We start from the raw sequence: 27,143 nt of genomic DNA on the forward strand, positions 1-27,143 counted from the left end.
TATTTACACAGATCTTAAGAGTAATCTTAGTTTGTTCTCTGGTTCTCAAATCTCAATCTGCACAGGAGGGATAAGAACATATGGTTTGTGAGGGTTAATCCCTGTAAAGAACTTAGTCCAGAGACTGGCACATATTAGGCTCTCACTGGCAGTTATTATGATTAGCATTTTCTTAGTTATGAGGTAAGAGAAAAGAACACATATAAAACAGATATCCTACTGGCTTAAAAACATAGCCATTGCAAGCAGGACTAGTGCAAAAAAATGTTCTCGAACATCATTATAATTTTTATATCTCAGGCATGCTGAATGATATTTGGCCAGCATATGGTCTACTCTGAATGTTTTGCTTGTTTTTGAATATAGGTATGAAGCCAATAGAATATAAGTCAAGCAGGTCCTCAAATACTGTTGTTTTGTTCAACTCGTTCAGTGATAATGTTGATAAGGAAAAAAAAAAAAGTCCGTTCCCAGTCAGGGCCACTATGTGGCGATTACATGTTCTCCCTATGCCTCCGTGGGATTTCACTGGGCACTCTGGTTTCCTTCCACATCCCCAAACTGTGTACAGAGAATTGCTGTCTCTAAATGGTCCCAGTCTGGTTGAGTGGGTATATGTGCCCTACCATGAGATGGTGTCCTGTCCAGGACTGGTTCCTGCCCTGGGTCCTGAATGTTTGGGTTGGGCTCCGGCCATCTGGATCCCTGAACTGGGATAAGCAGGTTGGAAATGAATGAACAAATGAATGAATGAATACAAATTGTTATCAAATAAAAATCTGTAAACTCTACCATAATTATCCAAATGCACATAATAAATAATGCAGTACAAAAGCACTCAGAGCTCATCATATTTGTGATTGATTCTGAACTGCATGGTGGGAGGACATGCTTGTTACAATTTTCACTTTTCAAACGTTTATACCTTAATTTAACCCAGCACTGCTATGACTACCGTCATTCACTGATTCACCAAAAATTGGATAAATAATTATTTCATTTTTCATTAATCTTTCTTAAATGTATGTGTAGCTCACATTTAGTTCAATGTTCAGTATGAAACGTGTTTTCAGTCTTTATTTAGAAGTTTGGTGGTGTTTTTTGTGATCAGAAATGGACTGTAGGAACTTAACTCTAGTTTATATCAATGAGCCTACGGTCAAATTGGTTTCATTAAAGTTGATTTGCTCAATGTCGAAGTTTCCAAGAGCCTATCGAGGATATTAAGTGAGGACTTACTGTACATTGAGTAATATGGGTTCTAAAGTCTGTTTTTAAGATAATACTTGAACTGCATTATTCATGTCCTGACTTGCTTAGTGACTTAAATATATATGTAATTATGGACCAGACAACTTGAAGATCTAAAAAAGATAAAGTGTTTTTTTTTTTTCTAAATGGCATATTTCATGTAGTGTACTGTTTTGAAGGTTGATCCGTGTTGTAGCATGTATCAAGACTTCTTTCCTTTTTATGGCTGGATACTTTTGGTTAATCCATTCATCTGTTGAAAGAAACTTCGATTGTTTCCACCTTTTGGCTATTGTGAATAATGCTGCAGTGAACATTGGTGTTCAAATATTTGATTGAGTCCCAGCTTTCAATTATTTTAGGCATATATGTGGGAGTGGAATTGCTGGGTCATATGGCACTTCTGTATGAGTCTACTTAAATGAAAATTATCGAATGAGTAACTAGAGACAGAAAGTATATAAGAGGTTGTCAGGGGGTAGGAGGTGGAAGGAGTGAAGAGTTATTGCATAATGGTGACGAAGTTTGAGTTGATGAAAAATGTTCAGAAATAGATAATGATAGTTGTACAATATTGTGAGTGTAATTAATGCTACTGAATTGTACACTTAAAAAATCTAAAATGGCAAATTTAATGTTATATGTATTGATCACAATTAAAAATAATAATAGTACAATGTACCAAAAACCACTGTTTGCTTTTAAGTGGGTGTTTTGTATGGTATGTGAATTATAACCTGATAAAGCTGTTTATACAAATGGGTCATACTTACAAAAGGAAAGTTTAAGGTTCCAAACATATTTTATATTGACCACGTCACAGTAGCTACCAAGTACCTGGAATGAATTAGATTTGGGAAATTTATGCTTCCACTAAAAAGTAGCCTAGTTTTACATACCCTAAGCCTACAAAAAAAAATGTGGAGGGGCACAATTACTAAATTACTCATCTCCAGGGACTTTCAGTCTAAATAATGAAGTATGGAGTAATATCCATGAAGTGACTGGTAAGTTGAGATAATAAAAATCGATAAATTACATATAGATAGATACATACATACACCTTTGTGTGCATATATAAGTACCTGTATATAATTTGTAAATAACTAACTCAGGAAAGCACTGGAAAAGGCATTGTATTGTGCTACCTACTTTTTTAACACCTTTCTTTCAACTTCTCTTGTGTATACAAAATGACTAAGTAGGTGCACATTTTACAGAGTTTACATATAACATCCATTGTACATTTGAATCTTCAAAATCACCTCTGTTTAGATTATGAGTAGTTTATTAGTAACTGTTGGAAAATGAAATATTTACAAATGCTGGCTTTCACTTTAATTCTACATAATGTTATTACTTGGAATTATTAAATATTTTATAAATTGTAATTGAGATACATATGAATGTTTATAAATCATATATAGGAAACTTTAAATTCCAGATGCACATATGCCTATGTACACACACACACACAGACACACACACACACACACACAGACACCCCTTCTGTGTTGCTTAACCATAATTTGATTCCAGATTTGAGATATTTTGAATTTGAGAATGTTGTTATGGTTTATATTACTACCTGCTGCCCCACTCCCCAAACTCCCACCTAAATGTTAGGGAAGCATGGCAAGTGATAAAGAGATTCAAAGTATGAAATGACATACTATCCTGTGTTAAAAATACTCATTGTTATATCAGATCATTGTTCAACTCTGGTTTTTTATTGTTTGCTTATTTTTCAGCTGCTCCAGTTGATGTACTAAAAGCACTAGATTTTCACAATTCTCCAGAGGGAATATCAAAAACAACGGGATTTTGCACAAACAGAAAGAATTCTAAAGGCTCAGATACTGCTTACAGAGTTTCAAAGCAAGCACAACTCAGTGCCCCAACAAAACAGTTATTTCCAGGTATGTTCACTTTATTATTATTATTGTTATTATTACTAAAAATTATTACACTTTTGTTACTACTAAAACTACTTTTAGTATTTCTTTACTAATTTGTATTTTTATCAGGTTAGATAATGCCCAATTATATGGTAAAATGCAATTCTTTCATATATCAGACACCAAATACATTGTGGTCACCAAAGTAATGTAATGAAAATAACAAAAAAATTGATAATTGCCAGTCTTAATTCAACACAATCACATTTCTGTGAAAATATTCTTATTTGAACATTTAGTACTTCATTACTTTATTTGTACATAATATATGGAGACAACATTTTATATCTAGCCTATTTCTACTTGTAATTAGGTAGAGCTTATTCATCGTGACTGGGGTATAGGAGGGAATCTTTCCCCCTAATTAATAAGTTAATTTAATGGGCATTTGAATTTAAACATGCTTAGTGCATGTTTTCCTAACATTAAGGTAAATGTTTCTGTTGAAAGAGATACTTTTTCTTTGCAAATAATTTTGCATTATTTTTTCATGCCGTTCTTATCTAAAATATAAGAAAAGTTAGTCACATCTCACAGTTATCCCTCCTGAAACTAGAGATTTTTTAAAAATATCAGCTGGCAGTTTTTCATAATGGTACTGAAAAGTACTTGCTGAATATTTGTTTTTCCTTCCATGAGAGCACTAATTGACCTAATAACACTAATTATCTAGAAATCATGATAATGTGGAGAAAGGGAATTGAGTGGTGAAATGACAATTTTCGAGCCTCATATTTTCAAAGCAGGTAACTTGTTAACTATGCTTGCCTCCATTTGATACATACCAGTTATCTATTGATTGGTCAATTGATGGGTGTTCTCATCCTTATTTAACAGAGGAGGAAACTGAATTTCACAAAGGCTCTCTGACTTGACCAAGTTATGTGCAGTCAATATTTAATCTAGGTCTGTTCTGCTCTATATATTTTATATGTCATCAAATGGTCCTTTCTGGCACTTTGGGATCTTCTCAGCAGCAATTTATCATTTAAATTCTTCATATTATCCTATATTATCTCTGCTTGAGAAAATTTGAGTTTCCTATCTTCATATGAAACTGTTTTCTAACAAGAGAAAACAAATATAAATCAAGGGGTTAAAACATTACAAAACAGCACAGTACACTTTTCATAGAAGGACATTTTAAAATATATCGAAATACATTTATTTTGATTGTTCACTGATTCTTCCAATATATTTTCTGTTTTGCAATACTTTGTGGTGAACAAGAACAAACTGAAAATATAAAGAATAAAATGAACTTTTTTTCTGACTTTGAAAATAAAAAAGTTAAAATGATTATTAAATCCATAAAACATTTAAAAAATAGAATTAACAAAATTAAAGGTAAAAAGATAAGCTGCTTTTTCTATTTATGTGCACTCTGCTGCATTTCCTAAAGCATCCTTAATAGAAAAAGGGATGGGAATTTTGAAGAGAGGAAAACAAAGAAAAATATACCAATTAAAAACCTTTAGAACTACTCAGATTACAGGTTACAATTTTTATACTTTGGCTCATTATCTCAGGGTCAGTGTGTTCTGCATTCCATTGTGGTAGTTACTTAAAATCATTAATTTTATATAATTAATTTTAAATACTATATATTTAAGTGATAAGAGCCATATAATCAACATTATCTGACTGCTTTCTTTATGATACAGTCTCATATAATTTCCACAATAGTTCCATGGGACAGATTAAATTATTAGCCCAGTCAGTGGATGGGAAGGGCAAGTAGGATTTTATTTGCCAAGAACACATAGCTAGGAGATGGTGGGTTGATTCCATATATTGGCTATTATGAATAATATTGCAATAAATATTGGACTGCAGATATCCCTTCAACATACTGATGTCATTTACTTGGGACATATACCCAGTAGTAGGGTTGATGGATAATATAACATAGGAGTGCAGTTATCTCTTTGACATACTGATTTCATTTCCTTTGTATGTATACTCAGTAGTGCGATTGATGGCACTAGCTCTAATTTTTTGAGGAAATTTTTTACTATTTTCTATATGGCTGTATTAATTTACATTTTCACCAATAGTATGAAACAGTTCCTTTTTTCTCTACATCTGCACCAACACTTATCTTTTGACTTTTTGATAGTTGCCATTCATACTGGAGTGGGGTAATAGCTCATTGCAGTTTTGATTTACATATTCTTAATGATTAACGATGTTGAGCATTTTTTTCATATACCCGTTAGCCATTTGTATGTCTTCTTTGAGATATGTTTATTCAGACATCTTGTCCATTTTTAATTGGATTACTTGTTTTTTTCTATTGAGTTGTTTGAGTTCCTTACATGTTTTTAATATTAACCCCTTATCAGATGTATAGTTTGCAAATATTTTCTCCTGTTCTAAAGGTTGTCTCTTCACTTTGTTAATTTTTTCTTTTGCTTTGTAAATGCTTTTTAGTTAAATGTAATCCTATTTGGATGTGGTAGGGCTGGGATTTGAGCCAAATGATCTGACAAGATTCAGAACTTTCAATTGAGATACTGTACTGTCTTCCACTTAACTAGTCTATGCCTACATTTATAGCATAAAAATGTATTCATGCCTCTTGCTGTTTTTTCTTTTGTAATATGTTTTAACAATTTCCACTTCATAAAACATCTTTCTGCTACATTAAGAGGCTGCATACGATTCTATTACATACATATTTATATTTAATCAGTTTCAATCATTGCAGCTTATTATAAAATTTTATTATTATAAATAGTACTTTGGTGATTTGAAAGTACAATACATTTACACATAAGCATCCTCTCCCCATACATTCTTAGAGGTAGAATTGCTGATCTCCTACAATTGTTTGAACTTGAATCCAAGCCAGACATAATCATATTTCTTTTATAGATATATACTACTGCCTGTAATAGAATTTGGAATGAATGGATTGAAAAAGGAAGGCCTTGATATTAGGCTAGATATTGTTGATTACACATGCACATACACAATGGTTTTGCAAAAAGACAACTTTTCAACTAAAGGCATCTCATTTCTCAAATAATAATGCTTGCTTTATTTATATGCCAGAGTAGTAAGAGGCTCAAATAAGATATATTTGTAAAACTATTTTGAAAAATAAAACCCACAACTTAATATATGCTGTTTTATAAAAATATAAGTACTCATTACTTAATTATTTGAGATATACTTAGGGTAATTGTTTAACCGATATATTTATATAACAAATGCTTAGTAAGGACCAATGTAGATCAGACTGCATGCTAGATATTTGGCATATGATTGAGAGAGAGAAGGAAAGAAAAAGAGTCTGCCTTCTTGAATTTAAAATCAAGTTAGCCAATTACCTAATTGTTCTGGCTCATAATGACATATGCTTCTTTAATAAGAAACAATATGCAGTGAAACTGCATTGTTTGATATTAAGAACGAATCGAAAACTCTTAAGCTTTTAAAGAAACAACAGAAAGAATACGTTTGTAAATTGGGTCATTACAATGCCTCTTTAAAGTGGGAATGTATGGCTACAGACTAGACAAAGACAAAAAATACAAACTTTACACCAAAATTAGCACTTAAATAAGTGTTTTAAGAGTGGTGGTTATGTGTTTGATATTTACTGGTATCATAATCCTGTTGCCTAAACCAAATTTAATTTCACATAAACATTGTGCTTTAAGTACTTCAAGTGAGTGGCTTTAAAGTTTGACTATAGCTTGGATAAAAATTGAAGAGAAACCTTAATGGAGGACCCCTATTTATTTATTAATCTGTTTACTATTCAAAGTTAGTTGATTTATAAAGGCCATGTAGAAATTTCAAAAATACTACAGTGATCTAGGAATAAAGTAGAAATTGGAAATTGGAAATTTCTAACTCTTTGGCCTTTTCTTCTCAGGTGGAACTTTCCCAGAAGACTTTTCAATATTATTTACAGTAAAACCAAAAAAAGGAATTCAGTCTTTCCTTTTATCTATATATAATGAGCATGGTATTCAGCAAATTGGTGTTGAGGTTGGGAGATCACCTGTTTTTCTGTTTGAAGACCACACTGGAAAACCTGCCCCAGAAGACTATCCCCTCTTCAGAACTGTTAACATCGCTGATGGGAAGTAAGTAACAAAATAATACAATGTTTTAGCTATGCTAAAATCATTTTTTTATTCAGTCACTTAACAAATATTTATGAAGTGTGATAAGGTTTTTCTAGAGGCTGGTGATAAATAAATGAGCAAAAAATACATAAAGACATAATTTATAGTGTGTACAGGGAAACAATAAACAATGTTTTCAAAATAAATTACTAAGAAGTAGTATAGCAGGTGGTAATAAGTGTGAAAGAAAAAGAGAGCAGTAAAGAGGATAGGGTGTGGCAGTGGGGTGGGTAGTTTTAAGAAGTGAGATCAAGCCAAATCCCACTAAGAAAGTGATATGTAAAGAAGGTGAAGTGCATGCCATGCTGTTCATTAAAAGCCTAGTGTTCCAGGAGAAGCAGGAAGCAAATACAGTCTCTGATTCCAGGGTGTGGCCAGTTTGTTCCAAGCAACATCAAGGACACCAGCATGGCAGGAGAAGAGTGGGATGATGAGGATGGAGAAGCAGAGGGAGGCCAGATGGTATAACACATTGTAGGAGGTCGTAAGCACTTTGGATTCTACTCTGAGAGAAACAGGAAGTTACTGGAGGCTTTTTGAGCAGAAGAATGATCTAATTTGACTTACGTTTTACTAATAATATTAATATTGGAGATCAGAGGAAGCATTATAGAGTGCTGATATGTGCCATGTACTAAGGTCTTTATACATTGTTAACTCATTTAGTTTTATTGATTCCTTTAAGAAAGTAATGTTAACAAACTAATTTTCCTGGTAAGGGAACTGAGGCTCAGAGAGTTTAAGTAACTTGCCTAAGTTCATATAGTTGGAAAGTGATAGAGATGGGGTTTGAACTCAGGAAGTCAGGCTTGCACTGCGCTCTTTTGCAAATCATGTCGAATTCTGAATTATGTATTGTGGTTGTTTCCTTTCACTTATGGAGCAGCTAAATAGAAATTAATGCTTATTAAATTTACTCAGTATTTTATCACTGAATCCAGACCTCTAAAAACAGCTTTATCCAAAATAGCACATTTGGTTATAGCTATAAGAAGGAAGTAGCAGTGATCATTGACACTCATTATATTTTTGTCAGGACCACAGAGAAACTCTCAAGTCTCAGTTTTACTGAGACTTTACAACTTTAGGCTTTTACAACTAATTTACATTATTATCCTATAAACAAATTAGATATAATAGCACATTGTGTTTCTTTTTTTGACTGTTAGCAAACTCCACGCTAAGATTTTAATCTATATTTGGTAAATGTAGAAAATATTTTGAACTCATCTTATTATTCACACCTTATTTTTCCTTAATCCTGCTTTCCTAACTGAAAAAAAAACAAAAACAAAAACATCAATTTATTACAGCCCAGCCCACATCCTATTCAAAACTAGCAGGTAGTGTTTACTATGAATGAATCCTTAAAGTAAAACATGAAAAAATAAAAATAAAAAATGGAGAATGTTCAATAAATATTTTTAATTATCAAACAGAAGTTATATTTACATATATCACAGTAGTAAAATATTATCTTGATAATATGTTGAATACAATTAATACCTAGTAGTATTAATTTTTTTCATTTGTATATTCCTTCAATAACAATTTATTAAATGCTTACTGTGTGCTACGTAGGTCCTATACTTTTACTTGAGACAGTTAAAACGTGACATACTTGTTGAGCTCAACTGACATAATAATTTAGATGCAAAAATATTGGTATTTAAGCACACTCTGATGTTTTTAAAGAACAATCATGACATTCATCATGAGTGAACATTCATTCCATAAGTATTTATCTATTAGCCACCGCTTGGCTGGCAGTCTGTAGAGCACAGCAGTTGTAGCAATGAACAACCCAGGTGAAGTTCCTCCACTCCTGGAGCTTAAATATGCGAAGTGCTGATAGTTCTTTGAATGAAAATAAATCAAGGTAAGAGATGTAGAGTGTACTATTTTAGATAGGACAGTTTAATATGAATGAATCCTCAAAGTAAAACATGAGGTTTCACTCATGTTTTTTTGAGTGAGGTTGCATTGAGCAAAATCACAAAGGAAGTGAGAGAATAGCCATGTAGGGATGTGGAGAAAGAACAATCCTGCCGGGGTGAAGAACATGTGCAAGGGGCAAAAAAGAGGCAGCCTTGTGGCTGGGATCCCGGGAGTCCAGGGGGCGTCTGAGCTCATGAGGTCGTAGAAGGATAGGGGACCCTCCTGTGAAGCAGAATAATGGCTTCAGCTTTTACTGTGAGTATTGTATTTGATAGTTTTTAAGAATGCAGATCCTTGATCTGACTTAGATTTTTAAAAGGTGGCTCTGGATGCATAAGAGTAGAAGCAGAGGCCAGTTAGGAGTCTAGCTGTGAGAGATGGCAGCTTGTACTAAATTGAGAGATATTGGATTCTGTTTATACTTTTGAATATATGAACTGATAGAATTTTCTGACTATAGGAGTGTGTAGTATGAGAAAAAGAGAATAATTAAGAATGCCTCTAAGGCTAAATGTTAATTTGGTATTTTGAATATTATATATGACACCATGATTATGACATATCATTATCAAAGCCTACATTAATTAAACAAAAATAGCAAGTTTAGAGTTCTAATCAGTTTTAATTATTGAAATTGTTTTTATTTTCTGTTAATGAAAAGAACATACCTATAATACTGGGAATGGCTTAAGTGAAGACCCAGATTTCTTGGCATGAAGTATGTGTAAATTTTACTCTCACTATATTAAGTAGCTCCTTATATAAATCTTTGCTCAATTCAAACCAAGCAGACACCTATGCCAGTTGAATGTTCTAGTGGAAAGACCAAAGATTAAGTGTATATGGAAATACACTTGGTCACCATGCCAAGTCACATGAAACAGACATTTTAGGAAGGCTCCTGCAACTTTTTGGGTATTTTATTTTGTGGATCTAGTCCTAGACACTTCTGGAATATTAATCTAGCACTTTTCATTGGGAAAAAAAATAAAATATAAACCAGTCTGGCTTGCAGAATTGAGTGGGCTTCATTTAATGGTTTATGTTAGCACCATACATTGTTAATAAAACCCACCATTTTACAGTATGGTTAGGGAATGTGCGTTTCCAAAGGGCTGGCCATGTCTCCCCAGCCAAGCCTGTCATCACTGCTCTGAATTAGTTGGAGCAGTAGCTGCAGAGTGAATTGAGAGTCTCATTCCACACATGCGTTGACTATGTTTTCTTTCAGTTTTCCACATCTGCCAACCCTGAAAAGAAGGAAAGATACTGTGTCTCAGTCTTGGATCCTGCCTACAGTAGTGATCTATAACTGTCTTGAAATTAAAGTGGAAAAATAATGAAAGCACTTGAAATAAATGTGAATAAAGACAGAGAAGCACATTGTGTTTTACAATTAGGACGTTGACTTGCTCTAGATGGAGCGCTCATTCAATTAGTAGACATACCCTGTTACAGTCAATCTCAGGGGATCACTAGAGCGGATTTTTTTTAAATGGAATTCCACTTTGGAAGAAAGCATTTACGTACTTGGAAACTATTACTTACCCCATATCCCACCCTAATCTCTATCAAATACCTTCATCAGGACACAGTGAGATTAAGCTTTTGTTACTACAACACAAAGTGAAGCAAAGGATGGGCACTTCCTTATCAGCACAGACAGCTAATTCTACTGTGCATTTTATGCTGCTTGTGTCCTTTTGGGTACCTAGTACTGTTGGGTAACGAGTAAGTAGTCACCTGTTAACTGGCTGCTTAATAAATGAGCCTACATTTTTTGTATGATTTTAGCTCATTTTTATAATTTAAAATACACAGCATTTTTATGTGAATACTGCTTTGGCAACCACTGTTTCTTTGAAGCTTACAAAAGAATTACTTGTCTTTTTTAGGTGGCATCGGGTGGCAATCAGCGTGGAGAAGAAAACTGTGACAATGATTGTTGATTGTAAGAAGAAAACCACGAAACCACTTGATAGAAGTGAGAGAGCAATTGTTGATACCAATGGAATCACGGTTTTTGGAACAAGGATTTTGGATGAAGAAGTTTTTGAGGTAAAAATAAATCCAACTCTAAGCTGAATATTGACAAATCAGATGAACTGGGTTAACAACAGTAAAAATATCGCTTTATAGCAATACATTATAAAGCAAAGTTGAAAACTCTAAAGGGTGACCTAGTTTCTTCCTCTGTGAGTATAGTGGTGATGTTTTCTATTGTTCAGTAAGAGAATGACCAGACAATGGTGACCGTAACGCCTGGGAAACATTTACAGGGATTGGTTGATTTGAACACAGACATGCTATTCTCCTGGAAAGGACAAACGGCTTAACTCTTAGTAGTTTGTATTATTTTCTTTGTAGAAAAGAACATTTTCTTCATTTCATTCTATGGGAGGTTAATTTAGAGAGATGCGCAAGTCATATGTTTTGCCTTCCTCTGTTCTTTGTGAATGTTTTTTAAGGTAAAATAGAGATCATATTGCAAAATATAAATTTTAAGTGTTTAAATCACTTTAAAAAATAATGTAAAGATCATGGTAAGATATTTCCATCAAATTATATTTCACTAATTATGATAATCACATTCTTTTAGTCCTCCAATCATTGGATATGACAACTTATGCTTTAACTTTCATTTAGTCACTTTTTAAAAGAACAAATGACCTGAATTCTGACACCATTAAAGGATGCACTCTCGAGACATTATTTATTATTTTTGTCATTGTTTTTAAACAATTTGAGTCGTTTCTTTGTCAAGGTGTAACAAAGTAAAGCTGTGTAATATATTACAAATTAATAGTTTCACCTGGAGATTTGCTGTATTTTTTGATGTGTGACTATACATACACAGATGTGTACACACACATATATATATACAAACATACAGACAGTATGTATTTTTATAAACAGAACAATGTTCATTCAGAGCATCAGCTAGACTATTTCATTCCTGTACTTATAAATATATCCTACAGTGTAGTTTTATTTAAAATTATTATTATAATAAACATTTGTGAAAGTTCCATGTTATTTATTTGAGATGCTATCGTTTCTGACTTTTATCCACTAGTGTGTACCAAAGCCTTTAATTCTACATAAAATATTTTAAACTATCATATCATGCTAGATTATGTAAATAATAAACTGATTCAGGTAGTTTATAATGGTAATATACTCTCAGATATCCCAATATCCAACACTGATTGCATGCACATGATGATAAACAATTATTTATTCATTAGGCAAATAAATATTAATATAATTTCTAATCTTGAAAAGCGTTATTTTAAAAATAAAACTATTCATAAACGTAAGTTGCATGTGAATTATGAATAAATTATAATTTATTTTTGTAACCCACACCTTATTTTCCAGGAACATAAATGTGTAAGACAAAAGCACAGTATCAGTGGAATTTCTTTCCTTTTTTAAAAATTGATGCTTAACTTTGTAAAACTATATCCCACATTCTGAATCCTGGAGTAACTTCAGCTCTTTAGTTGGAGAAGCTATTAAAACATTAAGAAAAGTAATGTTGAAAGGATTCTTTAATGAAACCCTTAGTGAATATGACAGTGAGTAGTGAAAAATAAGTTTATTAAGCTACTTCGCATCCTAGAGTTTCATGAAACCCTATGAAGTTTTAAATAAAACATTTATTTACTATTAAGTGTAGTTAGTTTTTAAAATGTTAATGAATAAAGAACTTACTCTCTCAGTTTATCTTTTACAATCTTTGACCAGTTAAAGGGGAAACAATTTTTACTTAATAAAATATTTAGAAGTCTGTAGAGTAGGAATCTTTGAATTGGATGAAATTTAGTATTTATCTAATTCATATACTCAAACAGCCATCAGATATAAGATTCAGGTCTTACTTTCTAAATTATATTATTGTATGTATATATGAAATTTCAAAAACAATTTGGTCTCTTTCCACTTGAAAATAGCGCATGAAGAAAATAAGTAATTCAAATATATGGGTGTTTAGTCCGAATTTAGAAATTTCCACCATTTTGTAAAATTAGTTCATTCTACCTGATGTTAATATCTATTTTCTTAAAAACTTATTCGAGTATGTTTTTCCTTTTATTTTTGGTTTATATTATACCTATATACTTATGAATCTTTGCAAGTAAACACATAGAATTTAAACTAAAAATGACAGGAGATAGAAATTGTACTGTCTATATATTATGTTAGTGTTTTATAAATAGTTGTGACGATGAAGATAATATGATAATACCAGTGATTCATTAGTCTGAAAACTAGAAATGTCACTTTTTCAGACATAGCATAAGTCAGATTTAGTTGCAGATTTGTTTGGTGTATGTAATTTCATGTATACACTGCCCTACATTAATAGAATGGTACTACTATGGTAAAACTATTAAACATGGTCATATTTGAATTTCAATCTAATGACTTTTTAGAATTCAACTTTATACAGATAAATGCAAAACTGAAGATGATTTTAAAGTTTGAACAATTATAGTTTACATATTATGCTCATCATATGCTCACCACAAGAAGAGCATATAGAGCATAATTCAGATTTTATAATTTCAGCATAGCAGAGTGAGTATATGAATTGATTTGGGGATGACAAAAATCCTATTTTGAATCCCAGCATATAGCTTAATATTCAACCTTCTCTATATAATTACTCTATATCAGTTTCAAATGGGAAATATAACAGAATCTTCCTCATAAGGATTTATAGAAAAAAATGAGCTGATATATGTACAGTCTTTAAGATACTAGTATAAATATATATATATACAAACACACATATGTAATATAAATGTGGTTGTATGTTGTTAACTTAATTATCCATTAATGTGTAGTTTTACAAACATTATTATTACTTCTTTTTCTTATGATTTTACAACCATGACATTTCAAGTACTTTTGATATGGGCAACTAACAGTGACCCATCTGTCAGTCAGAAGTCCTCGTGGGTCCCTCTGTCTGTCTGCTAAAAGTCCTCATGGGTCCGTCTGTCTGTGTTCTAAATGAAGTACTTCTTTTCTGGGCTACTGCAATTTTACAAATTACCTTGTAGAGATTAGATACATTTGTCCCCTCTAGACAGAGGTTAACACCTGAGTACAGACCTTAATAAATGGAGTGTGGTCTGATTGAATGAATATTTCCATGCAGGCAAAAAAAAAAAAAAAAAAAAAAAAAAAAGTCCTACCAACACAAATCAACAGCCTTGATTTTTTTTTTCCTGCTAAATAAGATTCAAAGATGTGAGGAAAACTAAATTAGAAAAGTTGTATTGCTTGTATTTATTGTCAATACAATTATTTTTGGAGTCTTTTAAACAGGAAAATTTCCTTATTAAATAGCAAGTTATAGCCATTGCTCAAGTTTTCAAAACATCATTATTTCTGTTTTCTAATTTTTTAAAATAATCAAAACAGATTATTGCAGGTCTTTCATATTTTTTAACAAATAGCCATCTTTGGGGAGATTATTTATTTCGTGGAAGCAATGAGTAGAATATGACATATGATGGCTATTTGAGTAGAAAAGCTTTGTGATGGACATTTTGCATTTTTTCAAACTCCTCAGAAAATATTTTGAATTCAATTTTCTGTGGAGAAATCAATGAATAATAATTTATAACAACTATGCTATTTGATAACTGTACAAGGCCTGAAAAAGTAAGATTAGCAAACTTTTTTGAGATGGCGTTTGAGATGGCCAATACTAAAGCCATCTCAAAAGCCATTAAGAGCTTGATTATTGCTTTATGGTGTCCATATATCTTTTTAATGCATATATTATCCAATATACACACTTAAAAGTTGAATTTTAGTAGACATGGTTTTCCTATAGAACAATGTTATAAGATGGAGATAACCTTTCCATTTATCCACTTTACCCAGTCTGGATGCATTTAGTTCTTGGTCCTTGTGATTTTTTTTCTAAATTTATTGAGTTACAATTGAATCACAATAAACTGCAAATATTAAAAGTATACCATTGGATCAGTTGTGACGTATGTATACAGCTGTGAAACCATCATCATAATCAAGAAAATAAACATTGCCATCTCACCCAAGAGATTCCTTATCATCTTTTTTAATTCATTCCTTCTTCCATCCTAACCCCGGATAATCATGAATTAGCTTTTTATCACTGTAGCTTTTCTGGGACTTTTACAAATGGAATTATACTGGGTGCACTCATTTTAACTTAACTTGTTTTAACTCGTTTTTTTCCCCTTGTTATTAATAGTATGTCGAATTACGTTGATTGGTTTTTCAAATATTTAAAAACAACTTTTCAATCTTTAGAGGTCTATAGACTGTACTGGTGATGTAGTATGTTGTCTTATTTATATTACATACAATTCAGTTCTTACTTAGTATAATGATCTTAAGATTTACCCATGTTTATTATATTTAATATTATTATTATTATTTTGCTGAGTAGGATTTTAACACATAGCTACACCAAAATTTTTTCATCCATTCTCCCTATTAGTGGGCATTTGTGTTGCTTCCAGGTTATGGCATCTATAAAGCCACTATAAACATTCATGTCTACATTTTGGTTTGTTTGGTTGAATACCTAGATGTGGAATGCATGGGTTATTTGGTAGGTTCATGCTTAACATAAAAAAAAAGAAAATTATCAAACTATTTTTCAAAGTGGCATTAACCATTTTATACTCCCTTCAGCAGTGTATGAGAGTTCCAGTCATTATGTATCCTTGCCAACCTCTGATATGCTCAGTCTTTTTCATTTTAGGCATTCTAACTAGACGCATTGTAGTGTTACATTGTGGTTTTAATTTGCACTTCTCTCTTGACTGATGATGTCTGCATTTTGCCAGGTTCTTGTGGGCCATTTATGCATATTGTTTTGTGAGGTGTCTTTTCAAATTTTTTGCCCATTTAAAAAATTGAGCTGTTTGTTTTCGTTTAAGGAGTTTTAAGAGTTTATATCCTGCATAAAGATTTTTTGTCTGATAGATGTTTGCAAATATTTTTTTCCAGTATGTGACTTGCCTTTTTTGTTGTTTTCTTATTGGTGTCTTTCCAAGTGTAAATGCTTTTAATTTTGATAAAGTTTAATTTATCAATTTTGTTGTTATGTTTGACACTCTTTGTGTTCTAAGAAACTTTTACTCCAAGATCACAAAGATTTTCTTCTATTTTTAGTATCAGAATGTTGTTGTTTCAGGATTTGCACATGGGTCATGTCCCATTTTGAGTTAATATTTGTGTATGATGTAAGGTAAAGGTCAATGTTCACTGTTTTCTACATAATCATATCCAGTTCATTCAGCATATTTTTCTGAAATGACTTTCTTTTCATGATTTATATTGCCTTGGTCTTTAAATCAGAAATTAATTGACTACCAATTAGTGCACCTATTACTGAACTCTCTACCTTATTATTTATTCATTTTTTTTACTACTACCATAATATCTTGATTACTGTAGTTTTAGAAAACATTTTTAAATCAGGTGGGTAAATACTCCTACTTTTTATTCTTTGTAAAACATTGCTGTAGCAATTTTGGGTCATTTTCATTTCTACACACATGTTAGAATAAGCTTATTAACTTCTACAAGAAGTTGTGGTTTTAATGGGGATTTCATTTAAGCTACAGATCATAATGAAGACAATTGAAATTTTTAAAAATCATGGAGTTTTCTATTTCCTGTACATAATATAACTCCATTTATTTTGGTCTTGTTTAATTTTTTTTTACAATGTTTTCTAGTTTTCAGGGTAAATGTCTTGGACATCTTTTATTTAATTTTTTCCTAAGTATTTTTTTTTTTAGTGCTAGAGTAAATGAATTTGTTTCTAATGTCATATTTGAATATTTTCTTCCTAATATAGAAAACACGATTTTTTATATTAACCTTGTATCCTATAGCCTTGTTAAATTCATTTATTAGTTCAGGGTTTTTTTTTTAGTGTAAAAAGTTATATAATCTGAAAGTAGGGACCATTTTGCAAGTTTTCTATCTTTATGCTTTTTACTTATTTTTCTTACGGCAATGAATGGGATATACATCGAATATAACTTTTATATATATTGAATATATCTTGTGTAAGCAGGTATTCTTACTTTTTTTTCTGACCTCATGTGGAAAATAATTCAGTCTTTCAGCATTAAGTATGATGTTGGCTGAAAGTTTTCATTGGATGCTGTTTATCAGTTTGAAATTTACTGTTAGTCTTAGTTTCCTAAATATTTGTTATCAAGAACATGTACTAAATTTTATAAAACGCTTTTTCTACACCTATTGAAATGATCATGTGGGTTTTTTTTCCTGTTAGTATGTTGAATTACATTGGTTGATTTTTCAAATATTTAGAAATAACTTTTCATTCCTTAAAGGTGTATAGATTCCACTGTAGTCATGTAGTATGTTATCTTATTAATGTAACATATAATTCCATTTTGTAAAATATCTTTAAAAAGTTTTAGTCTATATTAATGAGGAATACTAGTCTATGAATCTCTGTATTTATAATGTCTTTGTCAGGTTTTGATAGGGTTATACTGGCTTCATAAACTCATCTGTGCAGTGATCTCTCCTTATCTATTTTCTGAAAACTTTCTTATATTACTGATGTTATTTCCTTCTTGAATACTGGATAGAATTAACCAGTGAAAATTTCAGGGCCCTGAGTTTTCTTTTTAGAATTGTTTTAACATATTCAATTTCTTTACTCGATACAGGTTAATTCAGTTTTTCTGTTTCTTCTTGTGTTGATCATGTTAAGTTTTATTTTTCAAGAAATTTTTCTAGTTCAACTAAGTTGTTGGATTTGTTCATATAAAGCTGTTTGTAGCATTTCATTATTTTAAATTTTAATATCTTTAAAATTTCTACTGAAAACTACTTTTTATTCTTTATATTAATAATTTGTATTTTCCCCCCAGATCAATAATTTGAACAGGTACTTGAAACTTTTGTTGATATTCTCAACAAACCAGTTTCAGGCTCTGTTAATTGTCACTCTTAACAGACTCTTTTCTATTTCATAATTATTTTTTCCTATCATAGATTTGAAAAAGAAAAATTGTTTCTCTAGCCTCTCAAAGTATAGGGTTATTACTTCGAGATTTGTTTTTTTCCCAGTATAAAAATTTTAAATTACACATTTCTCTCTAAACACAGTTTTAGCTGCGTAACACAATTTTACTATGTCATTTTTGATGGTTATTTAGTTAAAATAATTTTCAATTTCTTTTTTTATTTTATTTCCAGCCCACTAATTATACAGTGATGTTTAATGTCTAGATACTTGAGTTTTTCTTAGAGAGCTTATTGGTATTGGTGTCTAATTCTGTTGTCTTCTGAGAATAAATTTGGTATGATCTCAATCCATTTAGATTTATTGAGGTTTGATATATGGTCTAACATATAGTCTATCTCAGTTAATGTAATAATGCTCTTAAAAAGAAAGTGCATTGTGAAATTGTTCGATGCAGACTTTTATAAATGTCACTTAGATCTTTCCTTATATTTCTTATTTTTTTGTCTACTTGTTCTATCAGTTGTTGAGGAGTGTTAAAATTTTCTACCATAATTGTGTAATTGGGTATCTTCCTTTTCATTTTGCCATTTTTTGCGGCATGTATTGCATTCTCAGGCATGTGCACATTTATCATTGTTAGATCTTTCTGCTTGTCACTTTTTACTGTGAAATAGCTCTCTATCTCCACTAGTATTTTTTGCCTTGACGTCTACTTTATGTGATATTAGAATGGCCACTCCTTTTCTTGTTAACCTACAATTTGAATGCTATATATATTTTTATGTCCATTTATTTTCAAATTATGTGTCTGCATAGTTAAAGTGTGCCTGTTAGAGTCAGGTTACTGGGGGGCCTTTTTTTATCCCCTCTATAAATTTCTGCCTTTTAATTGGTGTCATGAAACTAATAACATAATTTACATTAAATGTTATGCTAAATGTCATTGATTTATTATTGATGTGGCTGGATTTAAGTCTGCATCTTATTATTTGTATTTTCTTTGTACTCTCTGTTTTCTGATTCTTTGTTCTTCCTTTCCTGCCTCCAGTCTTTTTTTTTTTTTTTGGTGCTGAGGGTTTATTTGAATATTTTGTAGTATTCCATTTTGTTTTACTTATTGGATTTTTGCTATTTTTTTATTTAAGAAATACTTTTTATAAGAATTGTAAAATTTGTACCAAAATGTTATGATATATTTCTTGCTAATATTGTATCATTGTATGTATGTAATGCAGAAACATTTCAATCTCCTTGTCATACTGATCTTTGTGGTACAGTTGTCATACTTATTAGACCTGTATATATTGAACATACCACCAAATGTTATTTTTGCTTTAAATAATCGAATATTTTAAAGCTTTTAAGAAAAAAATACAATTTTATATCTAAGTAAATATTTGTTATTTCTGTTTATCTTTTATTTCTGAAGCTCCATATTTTTCTAGGATACACTTTTCCATCAGTCTAAAAAGTTTTCTTTAACATTTCTTATACAACAGATATGCTACTGATGTATCTCTTAGTTTTCTTATATGTGAGAATGTTGTTCTTTTGCCTTCATTACAGAAGGATATTTTCACTGACCATAGAATTCTGGGTTGACAGTTTTATTATTTTAGGACTGTAAAAATGTTTTGTCTCTGGTCCCTGTGTTTTCTGATGCACAACTCACATTCACATTGTTGTTATCATGTACTTGATGTACCACTTTAGCTGCTATTAAGATTTTTTTTCCTCCGTGTTTGCTTTTCAGTAGATTGACTTCAGTAGATTGTCATAATTTTGTTTTAATTTATTCTGTTTCGGGTTTATTAAGCATCTTACATCTGTAAATGAATATTTTTCAACAAATTTAGGAAGCCTTCACTCTTTAAAGTTGCTACTTTGCTGCTAAATATTCTTATATTTTCATTCTTTTCAATAGTGTATCACTTGCTTCTTGGAGGAGAGTTATAATAGCTGTTTTAAAAACTCTTCCTGAGAGTTTCAATGTCCACCCTATCTCAGGGTTGGCATCTGTTTATTGCCTTTGTTGCTGTTTTTTTTTGTTTGTTTGTTCGTTTGTTTGCTTCTTTTTTTTTTTTTTTTTTTTTTTTTTGAGACGGAGTCTCGCTCTTCTGTCGCCCAGGCTGGAGTGTAGTGGCGCGATCTGGGCTCATTGCAAGCTCCGTCTCCCGGGTTCATGCCATTCTCCTGCCTCAGCCTCCTGAGTAGCTGGGACTACAGGCGCCTGCCAACACGCCCGGCTAATTTTTTGTATTTTTAGTAGAGACGGGGTTTCACCGTGTTAGCCGGGATGGTCTTGGTCTCCTGACCTCGTGATCCTCCTGCCTCGGCCTCCCAAAGTGCTGGGATTACAGGCGTGAGCCACCGTGCCCGGCCAATTGCTGTTGTTGTTAATAAACAATCTTTATTTTAGAGTAGGTGTAGGTTCACAGCAAAGTTGAGCAGAAAGGACGGGGAGTTCCCATATACTCTTTGCCCCACCCCAACATATAACCTTCCCTATTATCAATATCCCATATGAGAGTAGGAATTTATTACAACAGATGAAACTACATTGACTCATCATTATCACCCAAAGTCTATAGTTTACATGTTCACTCTTGGTGTTGTACATTCTAAGAGTGTAGACAAATATGTAATGACATGTACTCACCATATTAGTACCTAAAAGAATAATTTTACTGCACTAAAAATCTTTCTTTCTCTACCTAATCTTCCTTTCTCTACCTATTCATCCTTCTCTCCCTGATTAACCCCTGGAAGTTGCAATTTTTTTTTTTTTACTGCCTCTATAATTTTGACTTTTCCAGGATGTATATAGTTGCAGTCATACAGTATGCAGCCTTTTCAGATTAGCCCCTTTCGCCAAGTAATATGCATTTAAGGTTCTTCTATATATTCTCTTTTTTTTTTTTTCTTTTTTTCTTTTTTTTTGAGATGGAGTCTGGCTCTGTCTCCCAGGCTGAGTGCAGTGGCGCAACCTAGGCTCACTGCAAGCTCCGCCTCCCGGGTTCACACCATTCTCCTGCCTCAGCCTCCCGAATAGCTGGGACTACAGGCACCCACCACCACGCCCGGCTAAATTTTTTTGTGTTTTTAGTAAAGACGGGTTTTCACCGTGTTAGCCACGATGGTCTTGATCTCCTGACCTCGTGATCCACCCGCCTCAGCCCCCAAAGTGCTGGGATTACAGGCATGAGCCACCGCGCCTGGCCCTCTTCTATGTATTTTCATGACTGGTAGGCTCATTTCTTCTTACTGCTGAATAACATTCTACCAGCCGGATGTGGTACATATTTATCAGTTTACCTACTAAAAGACATCTTGGTTGCTTCTAAATTTTGGAAACTATGAATAAAGCTACTAGATAATTATGTGCAGTTTTCATGTAGGCATAAATTTTCAAATCATTTGGATAAATACCAAGAAGTGTGATTGTTGTATGAATATGCTTTGTTTTATGAGAAATTGCCAAACTGTCTTGCTAAATAAACCCTTTTGGATTCCCGCCAGCAAGGAACGAGAGTTTTTTTGCTTCACAACTTTTCCAGGAGTTTTTGTCATCACTGTTTTGAATTTGCCCCAAAACAGCCCTATTTTCTTTTGGTATGTTGTGGTTTCTCATTGTTGTTTTAATTTGCAATTCTCTAATGACATATGATGTTGAACATATTTTCATAGGCTTACTTTCCATCTGTATATCTTCCTTGTTGAGGTGTTCAACATATTTGTGCATTTTTAAGTCAGATTGTTAGCTTTTTTATTGTTGAATATTGAACTTTTTGTATGTTTGGATAACAGTCCTTTATCAGGTATGTCTTTTGCAAACACATGCACCTGCTGTGTGGTGTATTTTCTGATTCTCTTGATATTGTCTTTTCAGAATAGAAGTTTTAAATTTTAATAAAGCCCAGATTATCAATAAATTCTTTCATGGAATATATCTTTGGTGTTGTGTCTGAAGAGTCATCACCATACCCAAGATTATTTAGGTTTTCTCCTATATTGTCTTCTAGGAGTTTCATGGTTTTGTGTTTTACATTTATGAACCATTATGACTTAATTTTTCTGAACAATTTAAGGTTTGTATTTAGATATTTTTTTGCATGTGGCTGTCCAGTTGTTCCAGCACTATTAGTTGAAAAGATTATCATTGCTCCATTGTATTTCATTTGCTCCTTTTGTCAAAGATCAGTTTAGTATATTTATATGGATCTTTTTCTAGGATCTTTATTCTATTCCATTGATCTACTTATCAGTTCCTCCAATACTACCTTGTATTCATTATTGTAATATTATATTAAGTCTTAAAGTCAGATAATGTCAGTTCTCTGTCTTTGTTCTTTACCTTTAATATTGAGTTAATTGACTATTCTGGATGTTTTTCTTCTTATGAATTTGGAATATGTTTGGAAAGATCCACAAAATAACATGCTGGGAAATTAATTGTGAGTGTATTGAATCTATAGATCAAGTTGAGGAGAACTGACATCTTGACAGTATTGAGTCATTCTATCCATGAACATAGAATATTTTTATTTTTAAAGTTGTTCGATATCCTTCATCAGAGTTTTGTAGTTTTCTTCATATAGATCTTATATTTATTTTGTTACATTTATACCTATGTATTTCTTTTTTGAGTGCTCATGTAAATAGTGTTGAGTGATAAATTTCAAATTCTTCTTAAGAAAATGATTGATGTTTTATATACCTTGTATACACAACCTTGTAACAATCATTTATTATTTCCAATTTTTTTGTCAATTATTTTGGATTTTTTACCTAGACAATTATGTAATCTGTGGAAAAGTTTAATTTTTCTCTTCCCCATCTGAATACATTTTATTTCCTTTTCTTGTCTTACTGCATCAACTAGGACTCCCAGTCTGAGGTAGAAACGCAATATTAACAGAGGACATCCTTGCCTTCTTTCTGATCAGTTTGAGAAAATTTCCTTCTGTTCCTAGTTTTCAGAACATGTTTTAAAATCATGAATGAATGCTGTATTTTGTCAAATGCTTTCCTGCATCTATGATATGATAATTTATTTTTTCTTTAGCTTGTTGATGGTGATAGTAATTTATTTTCAAATATTGAAACAGCCTGGCATACCTGGGATAAATTCCACTTGACTATGGCATTTACTTATTTTATATACCTTGGGATTCAATTTGATAATATTTTGTTAAGGATTTTTGCATTTATGTTCATGAGAGATATTGGTCTGTAGTATTATTTTCTTTTAATGTTTTCACCTGGTTTTGATATTAGGGTGATGTGACCTCATAAGATCAGTTAGTAATATTCCTTTCGCTTCTATATTCTGAAAAAGGTTGCAGAGAATTGGTATATCTTTTTCCTTAAATGTTTGATAGACTTCAACAGTGAACCCATCTTGTTCTGATGCTTTCTCTTTAGAAAGTTTATTAATTTTTGATTCAATCTTCTTATTGGACATATACCTTTTCAGATTTTCTAATTCTTTATTTATGAGTTTTTACAGATTGGATCTACCAAGGAATTGATTTATTTCATCTAATTTATCAAATTTGTGGGCACAGAGTTTTTCATAATATTCTTTTATCATCCTTTTAATGTCCATGGGATCTGTGGTGATATCTCCTCTTTTTCCTGCCAATAATAATTTGTAACTTATCTCTTACTTAGTTGGCTTAGCTAGAGGCTTATAAATTTTATTAACATTCTGAAAGAATCAGGTTTTGGTTTGGATGCTAATTCTATGGTGACTTTCTGCTGTCTGTTTTATTACTTCTGGTGTAATTTAATTTTCTTTTGTTCTGTTTATTTCAGATTTATTTTCCTCTTTTTTGTTTAGATTCTTAGGATAGAAGCTTAGACAGTTGATTTTAGATCTTTCCTCTTTTCTAATATATTCATTCAATGCTATAGATTTCCCTCAAAGAAAAGTTATATTTTGATTTTTATTTTGTTTATAATATTTTTAAATTATTCCTGAGATTTTGTCTTCAATCCATGTATTAGTTAGAAGTATGTTTTCACATTTCCAATTATTTTGGGATTTCCCAGTTATCTTTCTGTTACGGTTTGAGAGCAGTTATTGGATTATGTATATTTGTTCAAATTTTTAAGAGTTTTCTTTTTGGCCATGAATGTAGTATGTCTTGGGGAATGTCCATGTGAACTTTAGAATGATAAGTAATCTGCTGTTATTGGTTATAGGAGTATATATATGAAAATTATCTTTTTTGATTAATAGTGTTTTTAGTTCAACTTTGTCCTTACTAATTTCTGCCTGCTGTATCTTTTTATTTCTGTTAGAATGGTGTTTACCATTTAAATGTAATAGTGGATTCATCTATTTTTCCTTCCATATCTATTAGATTTTGCTTCATGTATTTTGTTAGGTGCATATGCGTTAAAGATTTATGTCTTTTTGGTGTACTGACCTTTTTACCCTTATTATCATGTAATGCCTCACTTTATCTCTAATAATTTTCCCTGCTCCAAAGTTTGCACTGTGTGAAATTAATTTAGCTACTCCTGTTTTCTTTTTATTAGTTTTAGAATGTTATACCTTTATACCCTTCCTTTTACTTTGTATGTGTTTTTATATTTAAAGTGTGTCTCTTGTAGACAACATGTAATTGAGCCTTGGTTTTTTTTTTTGATCCACTCTGACAACCTGTCTTTAATGAGTGTATTTAAATCATTCATATTTAAGGCAATTATATATATAGTTAGAATAATATTCACCATATATGTTATTATGTTCCTTTTATTGCCCTGGGCTCAGGTGATCCTTCCAGTACCACCATGCCTGGCTGATTCTTTTCTATTTTTTTGTAGAGATAGGGTCTCACTGTGTTGCCCAGGCTTGTCTCAAACTCCTGGGTTCAATAAATCCACCAGCCTTGGCCTCCCAAAATGCTGGGATTAAATGCATGTGCTGCCTCACCTAGCTAGGTTTTTAAATATGAACTTACACCTATTCCAAGTCAACTTTTAAATAACACTATACTGATTTATGAGTAATGCAAGCAAGTATCTTATAAAATATTTCAAATTCCTCTCTCCTGCCTTTTCTGTCATTGCAATCATTCATTTTACTTATACATAAGCATATATGCAGTGAAATCCATTATTGCTATTATTATTTTGAAAAAACTCTTATACCTTAGATCAATTAATAATAATAAAAATATTTTACCTTCATTTATTCATTCTCTGAATAGTTTATGTAGATTTAAGCTTCTCACTTATATAATTTTTATTATTTCTGAAAAGCTTATTTTAACATTGCTTGCAAGGCAGGCCTACTGGCAACAAATTCCTCAATTTTTGTTTGTCTGAGAAAGTCTATATTTCTCCTTCACTTTTGAAGAATGATTTCTCAGCGTACAGAATTCTAGTTTGGTGGTATTTTTCTCTCAACACTATATATTTCACTTTAGTCTCTCTTTCTTGTATGATTTCTGAGAAGTCAGATGTAATTCTTATCTTCGCTTATATAGGTAAGTTGGTTTTTTCCCCCTCTGGGTTCTTTTAATATTTTTAAATTTATCTTAGATTTTCTGATATTTGAAAATGATATTCCCAGATTTTTGGTCTGATATTTGAATATTATACTTCTGGAATTTTGGTTTGATGTCTGACATTAATTTGGGCAAATTCTCAGTCACTATTGCTTCAAATGTTGGTTCTATTCTTTTCTCTCTTTCTTCTTGTATTCCTATTGTGTGTAATTACATATTTTGTTGTTGTCCCAAAGCTTTTAGATATCCTGTTTAGTTTTGTATTTCCCAGCTTTTTTTCTCTTTGCTTTTAGTTTTGGAAGTTTTGATTATCACCTCCTCAAACTCAGATTCTTTCCTTAGCAGTGTCTAATTTACTAATGAGCCCATCAAATGTATGCTTCATTTCAATTATGGTGTTTTTTATCTACAGCATTTATTTTTGATTCTTTGTTACAGTTATCATCTTTCTGCTTACATTAGCCATTCTGTTCCTGCCTGTTGTCTACTTTTTTATTAAAGTTCTTAGCACGGGAATCATAGTTTGAAAAATTCCTAGAATGATAATTCCAACCTTTCTGCCATATCTGACTCTGGTTTGATGCTTATTCAGTCTCTTTAAACTGTAGTTTCTTTTCCTTGCAGTATGCCTTTTAATTTTGTGTTGAAAGGTGAACATGATGCACTGGGTAAAAGAAACTATGTTGTTTTTTTTTTTTTTTAATAAGCCCTTAGCTATGTGTTGGTAAGGTGAAACGGCAAGGACTCATTCTATGATTAGGTCTCAGATTTTGGTGAGCCTGAGCCCTGGACTGTGAATTTTATCAGTGCTTCACAGTCCCTCACCCCATGACCTTAGGTGGAACAGGATGGCTGAAGGTGGCTGGGGTTATTTTCCTTCTTCCACATGGAAGACCAGAGGGAGCAGTAGTAGGGAATTTCCTTTCTTTCACACTGAAGGATAATGCTGCACTGCAGTTAGGCACAACATACATTGTTATATCATGCTTTTCTTTATGCTTTGTGGATATTGCTCTTGTTACAAATTGAAAGTTTGTGGCAACCTTGAATCAAGCAAGTCTCTTGGCATCATTTTTTCCAGCAGCATGTGCTCACATCATGACTGTGTCACATTTCAATAATTCTCACAATATTTTAAACTTTTTATTATTATTATAAGTATGGTTTATGAGACCCCAAAACAATTACAACTGTAACATTAAAGATCCCTGATCACAGATCACCATAGCAGTTATAACAATGAAAAGATTTGAAATGTCATGAGAATTACCAAAATAAGTTACAGAGACATGAAATGAGCATATAC

General features: G+C 31.9%; 1 protein-coding gene across 2 annotated transcripts in view; it reads left to right on the top strand.

Annotated features, from left to right (window-relative positions):
- The window catches only part of COL11A1 (collagen type XI alpha 1 chain), a 232,057-nt gene that overhangs the window by 22,639 nt on the left and 182,275 nt on the right, over window positions 1-27,143 (top strand). For both annotated transcript variants that reach the window (XM_001140143.6, XM_001139974.6), the window contains exons 2-4: window positions 3,003-3,170; window positions 7,096-7,309; window positions 11,185-11,347. In XM_001140143.6, the coding sequence (XP_001140143.1) occupies window positions 3,003-3,170; window positions 7,096-7,309; window positions 11,185-11,347 (545 nt within the window). The remainder of the gene's footprint in view (window positions 1-3,002; window positions 3,171-7,095; window positions 7,310-11,184; window positions 11,348-27,143) is intronic.

The sequence above is a fragment of the Pan troglodytes genome, chromosome 1, assembly GCF_028858775.2.
Source record: "Pan troglodytes isolate AG18354 chromosome 1, NHGRI_mPanTro3-v2.0_pri, whole genome shotgun sequence".
Taxonomy (NCBI): domain Eukaryota; kingdom Metazoa; phylum Chordata; class Mammalia; order Primates; family Hominidae; genus Pan; species Pan troglodytes.